Genomic DNA, 15438 nt, shown 5'->3' with positions numbered 1-15438 from the left:
ATATATATATATATATATATACATGTGTGTATGAATATATACACAAAAAAGATGCATGTGCGCATGTGCATAAGTATGTATATACGCACGTGCATACACATTAGGCACACATACAAAGTTATAAAAAAGAAAACATTTTATTAATTTCCCCTGATGGTGCCCCCAAGTGGCACAGCGGTATGTCTGCGGACTTACAACGCTAGAAACCGGGTTTCGATACCAGTGGTCGGCAGAGCACAGATAGCCCATTGTGTAGCTTTGTGCATAACTACAAACAAATCCCTGACGGTATCAAGTAATGAGTTCAATTTCGTCTCCCTTTCTTTTCCTTTCGACTGTCCGTGAGTGACGAAGGGCCAGTAATCCAAAGTGGCTGATGTTGTGGTCATGTTCGTTGAAATATACGTAATATGTAAATATATATATTTATATATAATAGAAATATATTTCGATGTGTCACGGAAGCCTTTACTTCTCGTTCATCGTTCAGAGAACTTCCACAAAATAAGAAATAATGCAATAAATGTATCATTTGGATGTACAGGCGAACAATTGTTTCATTGTGTAAGAGGAGTTGGGTTCAAGTACCGAAGTTTGTGTTGCATTGTGAACATGCACGACACCTATACCATACTGAAGATAAGTAACTCATTGTGGTGTCTTCTATGGTGCGTGAACTAATATATCTTTTAGTTTTTTGTGTCGATACGAATTGATAGGTTTATCTTTAAAAGGTATATCCCAAAGTTTTGTTATTTTGAAGTAGAATTGTTTTAACTAGCAGAAACGCCGTCCTACGGGCGACTGTTTGTCTAATATTAATTCATATCTCATTCAAAAAGAAATTTAGAAAAAGTTAATATTTCTTTCTGGGAAGTACTGCATGGGACAAGTGTTCGGATTGTGCTCTTTAGCCATACGTAACTCATTGCATCAAAATGATTCAATATTCAAAATATGATTCAAGAGCTCAACATTTTCATGCGTTTTACTGATATAAACTGTAATGTTTTTATATATTAAAAGTTCTACCCTTTATTGAAAAAATAACAGTTTTTTTTAAGCACACCAGTTTCTCAAAACTGCATTTAAATATTATATCAATAAAGATATAATCAAACCCTCACGTACCCGTTCGAGTGAAAGTTGTGTTCTTGTTGAAAAGAGAGTACTTTTATTTAAAATTGAGTTCTATTATAAAGAAATGGTTGTTGCACATACCACAGTTATTTTTCTAACAGTCTGAATCTTGAATACCCAAAGTGGGACTTTTTTTATGGATGTTTGTTTGTGGTGTCATTCAATAGATGGCGCAAGAGCTTTGGTTGGATACATAAATACTGATATACATGCTACGTCCATTATAGTAAGATTATTTTAAAAACCTAGATGTTTTGCAAATGACATATTAAAATAAAAAAACACAGCACTCAGCATGGCATTACCAATGACCAATGCCATGACATTATAACCTCTTTAAAAACTTGTATTCATCGTTTCTGTATATACAACCTAAAATCCTATTTGCCTTGTCACTAGCATCAGTACATTGCTTGGATGTCAAATTGTAATATCACACATGCATTACCTTGCATATAAAAACATCTGCCACTTATTCGTCCAACTCACCAAATTCAAATCTTTTGTAAAGCAGCAGTATCTTCCTCACAGCCAGCAGCACCCAAAACTTTGGTATTATTAGTAAATGTGAATAATTTATTGACCATTTCTTCATCTATGTCACTGATGCAAATCAAACAAAGCAAAGGTCATAATGAGGTATCCCACTTGTAACATTAATCCAGTTTGACTGAACACAACTGATAACAATCCTCTGCTTTCTTCCATACAGCCAATTTTCTACCTAATAAGCCAACCTATCCTCCATACTTACAGAGATAGATAATACTAATTCATGTGTATGCTTCTATAGATCTATTATATGATGCTCATTTTGATTATTCCATGTGTCAGAAAGCTGCGGGTTATATTTTGTTCCATCAAAGTTTAAAATCACCAGAGAAAGGGTTCCCCGACCCGAAACGTTGTGAACATTAAAACATCTTTTCATTTTATTGTAGTATAACTTTTCCTCTTTTTTGTTTTCAATAATATCACCATAGTTACTTTAGCATTTTGTAACAATGCTTGACTTCTTCACTGAACTTGTATTTTCAACGATTTTCTAATATTTGCTAAAATTATGAAGTTTTTTAGATTTAAGTTAATTTTATTTATTAGAGATTTAAACTTGGATTTTTGTATAAAACAATGTAGCTAATAACCGTTCAGACATTCCAAACACTTGCACAGTTGCATTCTAGTGATATGGAAAGTTTAGAAAAACGCTTTTAACAAAGATGAATCCTAACTTTAAAAAACGAAATATATCTGAGAAATTAATCGAAATTTGGCATACTGTGCATATTGGAAGAATAAACTCAAAATAGGGTTCTTTAGAATATCGTGTTTTTTGGTGTTCCTATTATGACTGAATATTCTACGATACAAGCTTTAGCTTGATGTGTGAAAAATCTATAAACGAAATAGCGGTCATGATACTGAAAATCTAAAGAACCATCAGAGGGAGGGGTGTATAAGAGCGAAAGTTTCGACTTTAAAAGCAAACAAAAAATGTTGTTTTCCTATCACAAGTGAAATACCAATATATGGCAGCACAGATAAGGCCCACATACAAAGTGTCGCAATGAATTTTTAAACCTAGAAGCTGATCAAATATGCCAATTAAGTCATTGTTGGATATACAAGTCTGTTTAGTTTAAGAGCTATTATTTAGTTTACTTGATGATTTAATATTTAATGATCATTTAGTTTTCATAACAAGAGTGTTAAAAGTTATTTATTTTAAAAGTAACATTTATGACAAGTTTCGTTACGTAACTGAAACGAGTCGTACGTTGTGTATCCAATTTAATTATAGTACTAAGCTTTTGTAATATTGTTGAAGCTTCTAAGTTTTCTCATTATGTGTAATATTGTTGTTACTAGAGGACTAGATATTTCTAGATTATTCTGTCACATGTTATAAATACGTGCAGATACAAAAAAAAAGTTAAGTTAGTGAACATGAAAGTAAGATAAAGTTAGTGAGAGATCTAGATCTAGACTGTGTTTGTAAGTGTGTATAGTGGCAACTTTTAAAGTGTTATCATCGCAGATTGTGTTGTAATAAACAGAGTAGAGAAGAATAATTCGTCTTGTCAATTGGGTTCTAAACTAATTGCACCAGCCTGTGCAGACTTTTGACGTGGAAGATAATTATTTAATGTTCTGGATACGATTATGGTAATCCACGGAGTAACGTACGTGAACATATCACTGATTCTATTTTGATAAAAGAGTAGAGAAGAAATAATTCATCTTGTCAATTGGATTCTAAGGTAACTGATCCAGCCTGTGTGGACTTTTGATGAAAAGGGAAATTATATGAAGCTCCAGATTCATCTGTGGTAAACACTAGTGTAACGAATTTGTTTTTGTACATACGTTTGAGTTGTTTTGAATATATATTATCTTAAAACAATGGATTGTGTGCTGTCCGTTTATTGGTCAGATTTATCGTCAAAGTCACAGACACCAACTGTAAAGAATTCGGCTCCCATAAAACTGACAGTCATAGTACAGTAGCTACAAAATTAACAAAGTGTGATTAGAAGAATATGAACTCGCCTTCCGACCACTGTTATAGTTGACCAGAGACCCGGACAGGGTTATTCATTGTTGGCAATCTTGCAAGATGACTGCTTTGAGACAGTATGGGTTTGACGCAGCCAGCACGTCTCAGCTTCACAATTGACTCGATAATTTAGTTCCACAACTGAACGCTAAGTCAGTACACAAATAGTTTTATAAAGTTATGCTTTATGTCAGATGACAAATCTTATGTGTTCTTTTAACACATCTACACAAAATCGTCTTTCTCTCTAATGGTGTCATCAATGATATGTAGATTGGTGAAATGACATATGGGGGAATATTTAGTTCACAGTCAAATCAAACTTTACCAGCAGCCACGTACCAAATGTGTACACGTTTTCAAAGTGGCAAGGATCAAATAATACCTCAATTTCACAAAGGAAGAAATGCATACGTACTATTATAGTGGCGTATTGGTCTGTGAAGAGGTTAGTATCAGTGGTTAAATTTACCTTATGCATTACAAATTCGAATTATGAATGTCATATGATATTGGGATGCAAATTTTACACCTATTCGTGTTGCCATGTGTAGGTGCAGCGGATCAGAATTTTTTTCGAATGAAAAATAATGCGTGCCCTGCTAAGCTCAACTGATTAGCAGCTTGTTAAGAATGAAATGGCAAGTACGCTCAACAGATTTGAATCCGACTGAACATATATGGAATATTATAGAATGATGCTTGGCAGCAAGTGATTCACTTCCAGCCAGCGTTGGTGAACTAAAACCATCTCTAATGGAGGAGTGAGCCATATCACTTCAGTAGCTCGTTTAGTTAACACATCAAGGTACTATTTTGGATTGAATTTTGCTACGCCTACTTGTGATACTGAAGAACAGAAAAGCATAAAAAAATTATACTACATTTGTATTTTCCTAATGTTCTTTTCTTATATTCACCTCTCCACAATAAAAACGAACTTATTATTGATCTAACATTAAAGTAATTAACAAATTAATCCAAAAGTTTGAACTACTCATTAAAACTAGGCCAAGCATGAAAATTTTTAATCAAATCTTAAGCTCATACAATTTGACCTTCCAATGAGTGGTAGAAATATCCAATTTTAACAGAGCTCAGTTAGTTTACTAAATAAAATAATGCTCTATCCTTAATCCATACATAGTAAAACAAAAAATATTTATTCACTTATTTCTGTTAAAATTGTTAAATTCAGTATTTTATTACAGGACATGAGTGAACATTCACGAGTAGTTAGGGCTATACCCGCGCAACACACCGCCAGAAGGCACAACACGCGTGTCAACTTCAGGCATTGGGGACGATGATGTCACCAGAGATGATGACTTCATAGTTACACAAAGTTGAACCAGAGGACGCGTTGATAGGCCGCCAATACAGGCGGATATGACGTCAGAGACATTTACGTCCAAAGAGGGGGACAGTCAATTTAGTTACGCATTTCAAGTGCATATGTTTTGCATAGTTTCTAAAATATGGAAACTTTGGAGAATTCCCTTTATATTTCGTTTACGGTGATTTATTCTATTTGACTAATAACATGTTAGAGCAAGTATATACCGCATGTATTATTACACTGGCTGTAAGTCAGTATTTTATAAACTACGTAATTAGCATATTAGTATATCTTGAAGTTTTGTTAACAAATGTTTCAATATGTGTGATACTTAAGTCTGAGATTTTACTTACAAATACCAAAGATAGTATATGAAAAATGAGTTTCATATGAGAAAATCACAGCGCACTAACTTTTAACTGATTATTTTTAAATATTTGGTTATCTATCTATAATGTGTAAATGAAAGATAATTCATGCTACCGTAACAATTCAAAATCCAAGTGAAGAAATATCTGTTTTGAAATAGTCGAATAATGATCACTTGATTTATAACTAAAGGTACTTTACGATTATGATTGTCGAATCTTTTTCTGTATTGTCCATTTGTGCAAAAAAATTTATTTGATGCTTTAGTAAACTAATAGGTATAAATGGTATAGTGTACATAAAGTTCAGTTTTGCACTGATTTTTAGGTGAAAACGATAATACAAGTTACCTTAACATTGTTTCAAAAATTTATATCTGTTTTTAAAAATTACTTTTTCTGAGTCTGAAACATCAAGTGTAATTGCCTTAGTTTATAAAGTACAGGATTAGCTTTCATACAACTTTTGTTTGTATTACTACTTGTTCATCTTAACTCAGTGTGTAAAAATTTATTTGGTTTATAAACGACAGCGTGTAATTACTATATTTCAACAATCTGTTCAGCCAGTTTCATTCAGCTTAGAATAAAAAAAATCAAAATGATTATGTATTCGAATGGTAACAGAGTTAGTTGTTTCCAGGTGGTGTTGATAAACTCGTTCACAAGTTCAGACACATCAGTCTACAACAAACAGTCTAATTTTTGTTTAAATATTAAAAAGCTTTCAATCACTTATATATATATTTGTTTAAAATAGTAGTGTATATTGAAGTTTTGTTAATAAATATCTCAATAAGTGTGATATCAGTCTTATTGAGAGTTTATTTACATACACTGATAATAACATTTTTAGAAACATACAATATAATTGAATACAAAAAGTGTATTTAACTGAAATGCGTCAATACACAGTTAGTGTTTTGTAAAGTGAAAATTAAATTTTTGTAGAGTTTGTACAGTTTATTTTCAATATTAAACATATAGTAAATACATAGATAGTCACAATGTAATATAATTGACTATGTTTTCCATCTCTTCACATGGTAAAACTATGTGACATAAATAGGTTAAAACCAAAGTTTATCGAGCTATTCAGTGACTTTGAATAACAAATGGCTACCTCTCTTCTTTGTAAAAAGTAGTTGTGAGCCATCAGCTGGTAAGTTCTGTATATGTGTGAACACGTGACGACCTTTGTATTTCCTAACATTCAGAGTTTAGTTAGCTTGAGATCAGTGTCCAGATGTCTGTGTGATATTTCCTAACAGTGTCTTAATGTTAGACAGTCTAAATGTTTTATGAAATATTAATAGAAAATGGATGGATAGACAGTAACTAATCCATTTAATATTTTTAGTTGTAGCAAAATGAATTACTAGACGAATGATATAAAGAATTAATATAAAACTAAACAGGTGAAAGAGTAAGTTTTAAGTTATTGCATTATATTTAAATAAGCATCGTTTTCAGGACGATAAGTGATGTACATTACCTCATTCAAATAATATGCATGCTGTAATAGTTGCCTTGCTGAAATAATAATGTTCGTGTACTTTTCAGGACAATAAATGTAAAAAGTATGTTTAAATATAGAAGCTATAATCACTTTATGTGAAATGTATACTAAGTCATACAAATGCGATCGGCTGTCTTGTTCAATAATTATAGAAATATTGGCATGGTAAAAGCTTTCCATCAGTAAGTTAATTGTGTTGTGTTTCTATAGGACTATATTGAAAAATAAGATAAAACATGTTGAAACCTGCATGCTGTCCTATGGAAGTATAGAAATATCTTTGTAAAATGCACATTGAAATCTGTAAACAACCCTTAGTAACATATAAATAAATATATAAATGAAAACAAAAAACATAAGTAGCAATCTCATTCAAATAATGAATAACAGCAGATTTGTTAAAATTGGTAAGATTATTGTTAAAATAATGGTTTTAATATAATTAAATCTAGACATTCAAGACATAATCATATGTGGAAGTATAGTAACACCTTCCACTCTTGTAAAACTCGTGTAAGACAAAACTATAAAGTAACATGTATAAATGAATTATTTTGTCAAGTTATATGGATATCATAAAGACATACTAGTGAAGCAGTAAGTTTTAAATCATTGCATGATATTTAAATAAGTGTCCTTTTCAGGACAATTTACATATAAATGGTTAGGAAGTATAATTAAATATAGAACTGTTGAATTAGTGTTTTATACAGACTGTATTAAATCTAGCCATATTGGGACACGTTGATCCACTTCGTGGATGTCATTATCTCTGACATCATATCCACCTGTCATGATGGCCTAGCAACACATCCCTAGTAATGTGCCCATTCTGGTGGCATCATTGCATGGCACCAGCGCCCTCTGGTGCCACTTCGTGGAAATATAACGTCATCGTCTCTGGTTACATCATCGTTCCCAATACCTGAGGTCGCACGAGGGTAGTGCCCTCTCGTGGCATGTTGTGTGGGTGAGATCCTAAGTATTTGCACGATTGCTACTTTGGTAGTGAAAAACTGGACACTTTGAAGTTTGAAACATATTCTGCTTGGATTGGCAGCAGTTGCTGATTACAATGTTGTTGTTTTTTAAATTTAATAATGTAACGATTATTAGGTATTTGAAGCAGAATAAATTTATCAAATTAGCGTAATGAATTACTATATGTACTTGGTTGCTAAAACAGAGTTTACAACAGAAAAATTTAGCTATATGCAGCTTTCAGTATGAAGAATTACCAAGTTACAAAAAGCACACTAAGTAGGAATGGGTGGAATGATGAACACACACACTTTGAGATGGCACAGAGTAAAAAAACCATCTAGTGTTGCAATGTTATCCTGCCCATTACTACCTTGTTCCTTACTTTTTGTTGTTCCCATTCCTAGTTCCTAATTTTTTATTTAATTTTTTTACACTTCTCCCACAACTTTTTTGGTGCTAAGTTTCGAGAGTGGGTGTGCTATAGGCCTATCCTTCTCATAGCTGTTCTTAGAGTTATCTCTCGACACTTCCTGGCTTTTGCTTATATCTTTGATATTTATTTTCATCTAACTAGGGTGGCAGCCTTTTCTTTGGCTAGATTAATGGCTAAAACTTGTTTCGCATGTTCAGCATTACTCTTTCTAACCTTGTCTCTATTTTTGCAGTAATGCTCTATTTGCTCAGACAAAGGCTTTTCAAGGTTGAAAACGAGAGAAAGGGAGAAACTCTTACGTTTCTTTGAAAAGTGTATTTTAAAATCGCACTGTTTCAAGTACAATCTTAGAATTCAATAAATCACACTTAGTTAGAAAACAATGTAAAGGTAAATTATACAACTTATCATTCTTGTTTTAAGTCCAGAGAACTCGAGCAAAGCCATATCAGACTTCGGCAGTGGTAGCGTTCGTCCTCACATAGAAGACTCATGTGTTAGGCACTGACTGATATGATAGAATTGCTTTGTCCAATACAGAACCCCCGGGTCAGATGTATAGGATTGAAAACTTCACTTTTAAAAGTTAGATCATTGTTAGAACCTAGATCTAGAGAATCTACGTAGTACGTGTTTTTTTTTCAAGCTGATACATCTGCAGGCTGATCACGTAGCGCGTAAGCATAAGCAATCGTGAACCCACAAGTTATATGAAAGTGGGTTGTTACTTGGCAACTTACACAACGTGCTCGTACTCATAGAATCAGGCTATCCATGTATTGTTAGGTCGTTAGTAATGTTGCAAAATGGTTATTGATATTACTTGTTGTTACTAAGGTTATAAGTAAAACTAAAAAAAACGCCTTTGGCCAAGGTAGCGTAATTTAATTATGTGCATTTAGATTTGCATAAGGTGAAGGCAGGAAAGAGTTATGCCTTTCCAACAACGTTAGTCAATCAGATAGTCTGATTGACAAATTTGTGGTCTTGTAAAATTTTTGTTTTCACTGAACCGACTTTCTCAAGTGCTTTTGTGACTTTTTACTCTGCATTTGGTTTGTTTACTACTCAACAGTGTGTGTCAAGTGCTTATAAAGTTTTGTTTATATGCTGTTTGCAGTGTGTTAGAGATTTTAATTTGTATTGCACATCTGGCCCATTCCTACTATAAGTACTACCGTACTTATGTTAAATAGTAGCTCAACCACTATTTCTATTGTATCCCACTTGGCAGGATGAGCTATGCTAAATTAAACAAACCTCACGTCAATGACGCTATAAAATAACGTACACTCATGTTAGCGTGTTCTGCACTTTGTTAACTTGAGCTACACATATTGTTTGTTCTATTTTTATTACCAATGTTTATTTTATGATATATAAAAGAATACTTTTGATTGATGCGAAGTGGCGGCATTCAAAGGTTAGGTTTATTATGATTCCAGATCCTAGAAAGTTGTTTTTGTCTTCTGTTCCTAAAAGTAAAGAATGAAAATTGGGGGAAACGTAAAATTGTTGTTAAAGATAATTAAAATGTATAACCTTTTGTTTGAATAGGCCTTACTTTGACAAACTGGTAACTATTCTGAGCCAGAGTTTGAACCATGAAAACCCCCAATAAAATTTGACCTGGAGATTATTAAAAAAAGAAATATTCGTTTTGCATTATCTGTAATTTTAACAATGCTGGCGTACCATAAGTAGAACGATCTTTGAGTTATTTCACTTTTTCTTTGTCTCTTTCAGAATATGGTGTTGGTTTGAAAATTTCTATCATTTAAAAAATTAATACATAAAATAATTCAGTAATTGTTCCTTTCAGCACAACTGAGATAGTCCTTTTCACAACTCTTGCTCAGAATCAGGGCAAAGAACAGTTTGATTTTTTTTCTAAAACAAATATGGTACAAGTTTAACTATTTGTTGGAAGTATCTTTTTTCTTTCTTCCTTTGTCGTCATTGTTAATTTCCACGTTTATAATGAGCCCCCAAAGCCAAGTTTGTCTCTCGTTCTTTCTATGCTCCATCAATCAGTTACTGGTCAACATTTTGAAAAATTGAATTGCAAGATTTTAGAACAGATTATATTAAACATTTAGCAGTGTAAGACTAGAGGGAAGGCAGCTAGTCATCACCACCCACCGCCAACTCTTGGGCTACTCTTTTACCAACGAATAGTGGGATTGACCGTCACATTACAACGCCCCCACGGCTGAAAGGGTGAGTATGTTTGGTGGGACGGGGATTCGAACCCGCGAATATGTATTGATAACAGCATTTGGACTGCTACTCTGCAAACATATGGAGCATAGTAGGGTAAAGAAGTTGTTCCTTCTTGTTAATAAATATTTTTTTACAAACATATCTTAAACTTATATATATATATAAGTATGCTAAACTTAGAACTTACTTGTAATTTTCTCTTATTGATAATGCAATGACCATAGCTAAATTCACTGATGATTCATATTCAAACATTTCCTAATCAATTAGGGACGGCTAGCGCAGATAGCTCTCGTGTAGCTTTGCGCGAAATTCAAAACAAACAATCAATACATATCTTAAACCTCTTAATTAAAAGGATATTCTTTCATGAAGTTTCTATTTTCTGGAGAGAGAAAGTATGCTAAAAGTCTTAATCTACTTTTGGCTACAGTGTACTCCTCTGAATTATAGAAAACTTCAAGGGATCATTAATGTTAAGTATTGGAAACACTCATTTAGCTATCAATAATTCAGATGCACCTCAATTGAAATTTATACTGGCATCATTCATGCAATAATCAAGCAGTTGTGCAATGTTTGGTATTATGGCCTTTGTAATAGAATGAACATTCAATCTGTAAGTTGTACTTAATAAAGGCCAGAATGATTACAATGTAAAGCAATCAAGCTATTTGGCTCGTTGATATTACGAACTAAACAGTAAAGTTATATTTATTCGGCATGTTTTAAATATTTCAATATAAACATGTCCCTCGAGGAGCGTGCAAAAGTTAAAATTTCTACACGAAATTTATCGTTTCCCGCAGGTAGCTGCTATAGTTTTAAAGTTGCTACATTATTATTATCTATAAATTATTCCAGGTCACATTCAGTATACTTTATACCAGTGTTTGTTTTTGAATTTTGCGCAAAGCTACACGAGGGCTATCTCCGCTAGCCGTCCATAATTTAGCAGTGTAAGACTAGATGGAAGGTAGATAGTTATCACCACCCACTGCCAACTCTTGGGCTACTCTTTTACCAACGAATAGTGGGATTGACCGTCACATTATAACGCCCTCACGGCTGAAAGGGTGAGCATGTTTGGTGTGACGGGGATTCGAACCCGCGGCCCTCAGATTGCGAGTCGAGTGTCTTAACCACCTGGCCATGCCGGGCAGGTATTGATCCGTAGTAGAGATTTAATAACAGACTTATTTATATTAGCCAATTAAGTTTTGGGCGTGATTTGCATTTAGTTTGCGATGTACCTGTGTTAATTAAAGCACTGATACATATTTAAATGTTTGTGATAATCTGAGACATATATAATGTATGATTATTGTTTTCCTACCAGTACCAAGAGCAGTTTGTCTCGTCCTACCATGTCGCTCGCGCTCACCAGGGTTGTTTTTTGTTAGCCGACCACAACAACTGACAAAAATGGATTTATTTAATATTTATCTTCATATCATGCCCATGCATAGTTAGGACTAGGTGTCGGTCATTTGACAAGAAAATGGATTTCGTCTGTGGAAAGACTGCTCGAACGTGACGCATCAATCTTGTAAGCGACGTCATCACGATTTTTCACTTTGTCATGTTGTTCTCAAGCATGAGCTGTTCTTCTAGTTGCATGGTGCTTGTTGATAGCCGGTTGCTGGCTTTTGTACATTGTCATATTTCTCATTTTGCCATCTAAAAACCTATCGAAATACATTGGGTACATTTAAAGGTGGCCTCCATGCATTCATTTCTAAGAAATCAAAATGCAACAGTGTCTCATAGACCACTTTCAACGGTCAGAATGTCTGAAAATCTATTAAATCAGAAGGACCTTATTTCTAAACGTGTACCGCAATAATACTTTACAATGAATATTTTAGAATAACTTAAAACTTATGATTATGCGAAGTTATTGCCACAGAGGATAAAGAGTTATATCTACGAGTCCACTTTGATAAACCCATTATAGAAATTCTTAAGTAAAATATAAAGTGACTTAACCCAACATAACACAACATTATTCTCCTATTATTCACCTTTTCCTACTTCTTTGTTAATTTCTGTGTTTTATATCCAAGGTTCGAAGATGTGAGGGGATAGGTTTTCGCCAAAGTAGAAGGGAAATCTCTGATATAACTTTACATATTAAGACTTGAAATAATTCATGTATACATTGCAAAATGGAAGTTGCATGGATTTTAACCCTATGCTATAGTATCAGCATTAATCACTTTTCGAAGAAACCTGTAAAGTGATACTATCCCATAAATGTGTATTCGGAGTTAAGCCGGACATCACACGCAAATTTGAAATCAGCCTCCCCCCCCCAATCTTTATTTGTATATTTTCTCCACTTTTAATGGTAGAAAGAATGTATAGGATCTAAGTTCGAGTCAAGATGCCACAAGGTCATGATCTAGCTGGCATTCAACACGGAATGGTTATTATATGTCAGATATTAGTGTTCGCGTGATTCAGTCATACTGGATCCTGAAGGTAATATCTTAAGGAAAGGGAAGACATAATGTTACGTCAATGTTGAAAATAGGACAGGAAAACCAGAAGTACTAGTAACTTGGGCCAGAAGAGCCTTAAAACGTATGGTAAAGAGTAACTGCGTGTCTAAGAAGTCAGCGAATGCACTGAAATGGGAGCCAGCACATCCACAATCTGAAGGGAAATGCAGGATTCGCGTTTTCATGAAAGAGCTACTGCTCACAAACTTTGAATTACAGACCTGAATGCAAACCATTGACTACAGTGGTGACTGGAACGTTGAGATTAGTGTACTGAACAGTGGAAACTCATCACGTGCAATGATGAATCGAGGTACACGTTGTTTACATCCGATGAACAAGTTTCGGTTTGGTTACATTTATCAGCATGACAGCGCGCCTTGTACTGTGTCTGTTAGGAATTGGTTCAAGGATAAAAAAATAACAACCTGCAGTGTCCAACCCAGAGCCCCGACTTAAACCCAATCGAACCAGTCTAGGACATATAGGAACGTGGCTGAGAGTTAGAGTCCACAGACCACACTTCACTGTCGAACTGACACTTTCTCTGAAGCAAGAATGGTGCATATTACCAAAATTTGGTAACAAATGTTTGTGACAAAATGCGAGCTGTGATTATTGACAAAGGTGGATCAACGCTCTATTAGAAATGAAATATATAATTGTGTATTAATGACCTTGCATATTTCCTTACTGTGCCAGTACTTTTCGACACATATAATTTTTGGTAATATAGTGTCGAACTTGTCCCAATACTTTTGGTAATATAGTGTCGAACTTGTACCAATACTTTTGGTAATATATTGTCGAATTTGTACCAACACTTTTGGTAATATAGTGTCGAACTTGTCCCAATACTTTTGGTAATGTAGTGTTGGACTTGTACCAATACTTCTGGTAATATAGTGTCGAACTTGTCCCAATACTTTTGGTAATATGGTGTCGAACTTGTACCAATACCTTTGGTGATATAGTGTCGAACTCGCAAAGGCAATGGAACACACAACTTCACACACTTAAACCATAACCACTGGAATCTTTGTTATTAAACCCTACAAACAATTTTCTCGAGTGAATAAGTCCAGGCTGAAACGATAAATTGTTTCACTTTCTTCCCGAATAATAACTGTAAAGATACTTCACAATATCACTAATACTGATTTTAAACACTTCCCTCATAACTAGTTTAGTCCATTACAAGTCTCCATTGAGATAATACGACAGTTCTACGCGAACTGAAAATACGATTAATTGGTAGTTGTTCAATTCTTTCACTAATATAATAGAAACCGGGTTTCGATACCCGTGGTGGACAGAGCACAGATAGCCCTTGTGTAGCTTTGTGCATAATGAAAAACAAACAAACAAACAAACACCAATATAAAGATAATAATTTTACTACACCTTGATGTTTTTATGGGCTTACGTATTGTAATATTCTCTGGCGGGTCAGCTGTAAGTGTACGAACTTACAACGCTAAAATCCGATGTTCGATTCACCGCGGCGAACAGAGCACATACTGGTCATTGTGTAGCTTTGCGCTAAAACAAACAAACGCATTGTAATTTCATTCTTTATTTTCATACCTTGCCTGGCCTATCGAGTTCGCTTGACTGTGCGTTTTTAATGCTTTTTCTCAGATGAGCCATTATTGTCGTTAGGTCTTAAAAACATTCGATTTTATTTATGTTCTAATAAATTTTTTGAAAAAGAATAACTATTATAAGATGAAAGTTCAAAACAATTTAAGTGACTTCATATTTGTTACTATGATAGCATACAAATAAACAAACATAATAAATACCAACAATACATAAAGTAATGAAGCAATTATTAATAGCTTCTAATTAAACTTAAAGTAATCCACATATTTAGGTCGGAATTACAAAATAGCACAGTAATTAATATCCGGTCGAATTAGGTGGATGAAATGTCATAAAACAAAAACATACAGTGATTAGAATTAATTGCTTTATATTTAGATATCTTACCAACATGTGAATCTCTGTCTTCAGGAACATCGTGTTCAATTTCCTGAATATCTTTTGGATTTCCTGACATTTTAGTTTAAAACAACGGGTCAACAAGTCTTAAACTTCACTCAGTGAGCATTCTCGTGGTCAGAACGATGGAATGCACCGTCTTGCAGACGATCAAATCTATAAACAAAATAAGAGATCACATGCTTCATCCCTATGTAGCGGAACTCGGCTTTCACTAAGACCTGGAACGACGGTTTAGCTACTACCGACAGGATCTCCAGATAAAAACAAAGCCGTGGTTTTCACGAAACTCATTGCTACTTTAGACTTAACTTACCATAGGTTACTCTTTATGTTGAAACTTTTTTTTTTAAATACGAAACTTGTA

General features: G+C 33.9%; 1 protein-coding gene across 1 annotated transcript in view; it reads right to left on the bottom strand.

Annotated features, from left to right (window-relative positions):
* LOC106476453 (band 7 protein AGAP004871-like) overlaps positions 1-15228 on the bottom strand; it is a 64288-nt gene extending 49060 nt beyond the window's left edge. Inside the window, exon 1 of the mRNA XM_022381304.1 lies at positions 15060-15228. Within this exon, the coding sequence (XP_022237012.1) occupies positions 15060-15129 (70 nt within the window). The 5' untranslated portion in view covers positions 15130-15228. The remainder of the gene's footprint in view (positions 1-15059) is intronic.
* Between the last annotated feature and the right edge of the window lie 210 nt (positions 15229-15438).

Source organism: Limulus polyphemus, unplaced genomic scaffold, assembly GCF_000517525.1.
Source record: "Limulus polyphemus unplaced genomic scaffold, Limulus_polyphemus-2.1.2 Scaffold155, whole genome shotgun sequence".
NCBI classification, from domain to species: domain Eukaryota; kingdom Metazoa; phylum Arthropoda; class Merostomata; order Xiphosura; family Limulidae; genus Limulus; species Limulus polyphemus.
The sequence above is the reverse complement of the archived record's forward strand: the minus strand, read 5'-3'. Positions and strand labels throughout refer to the sequence as shown.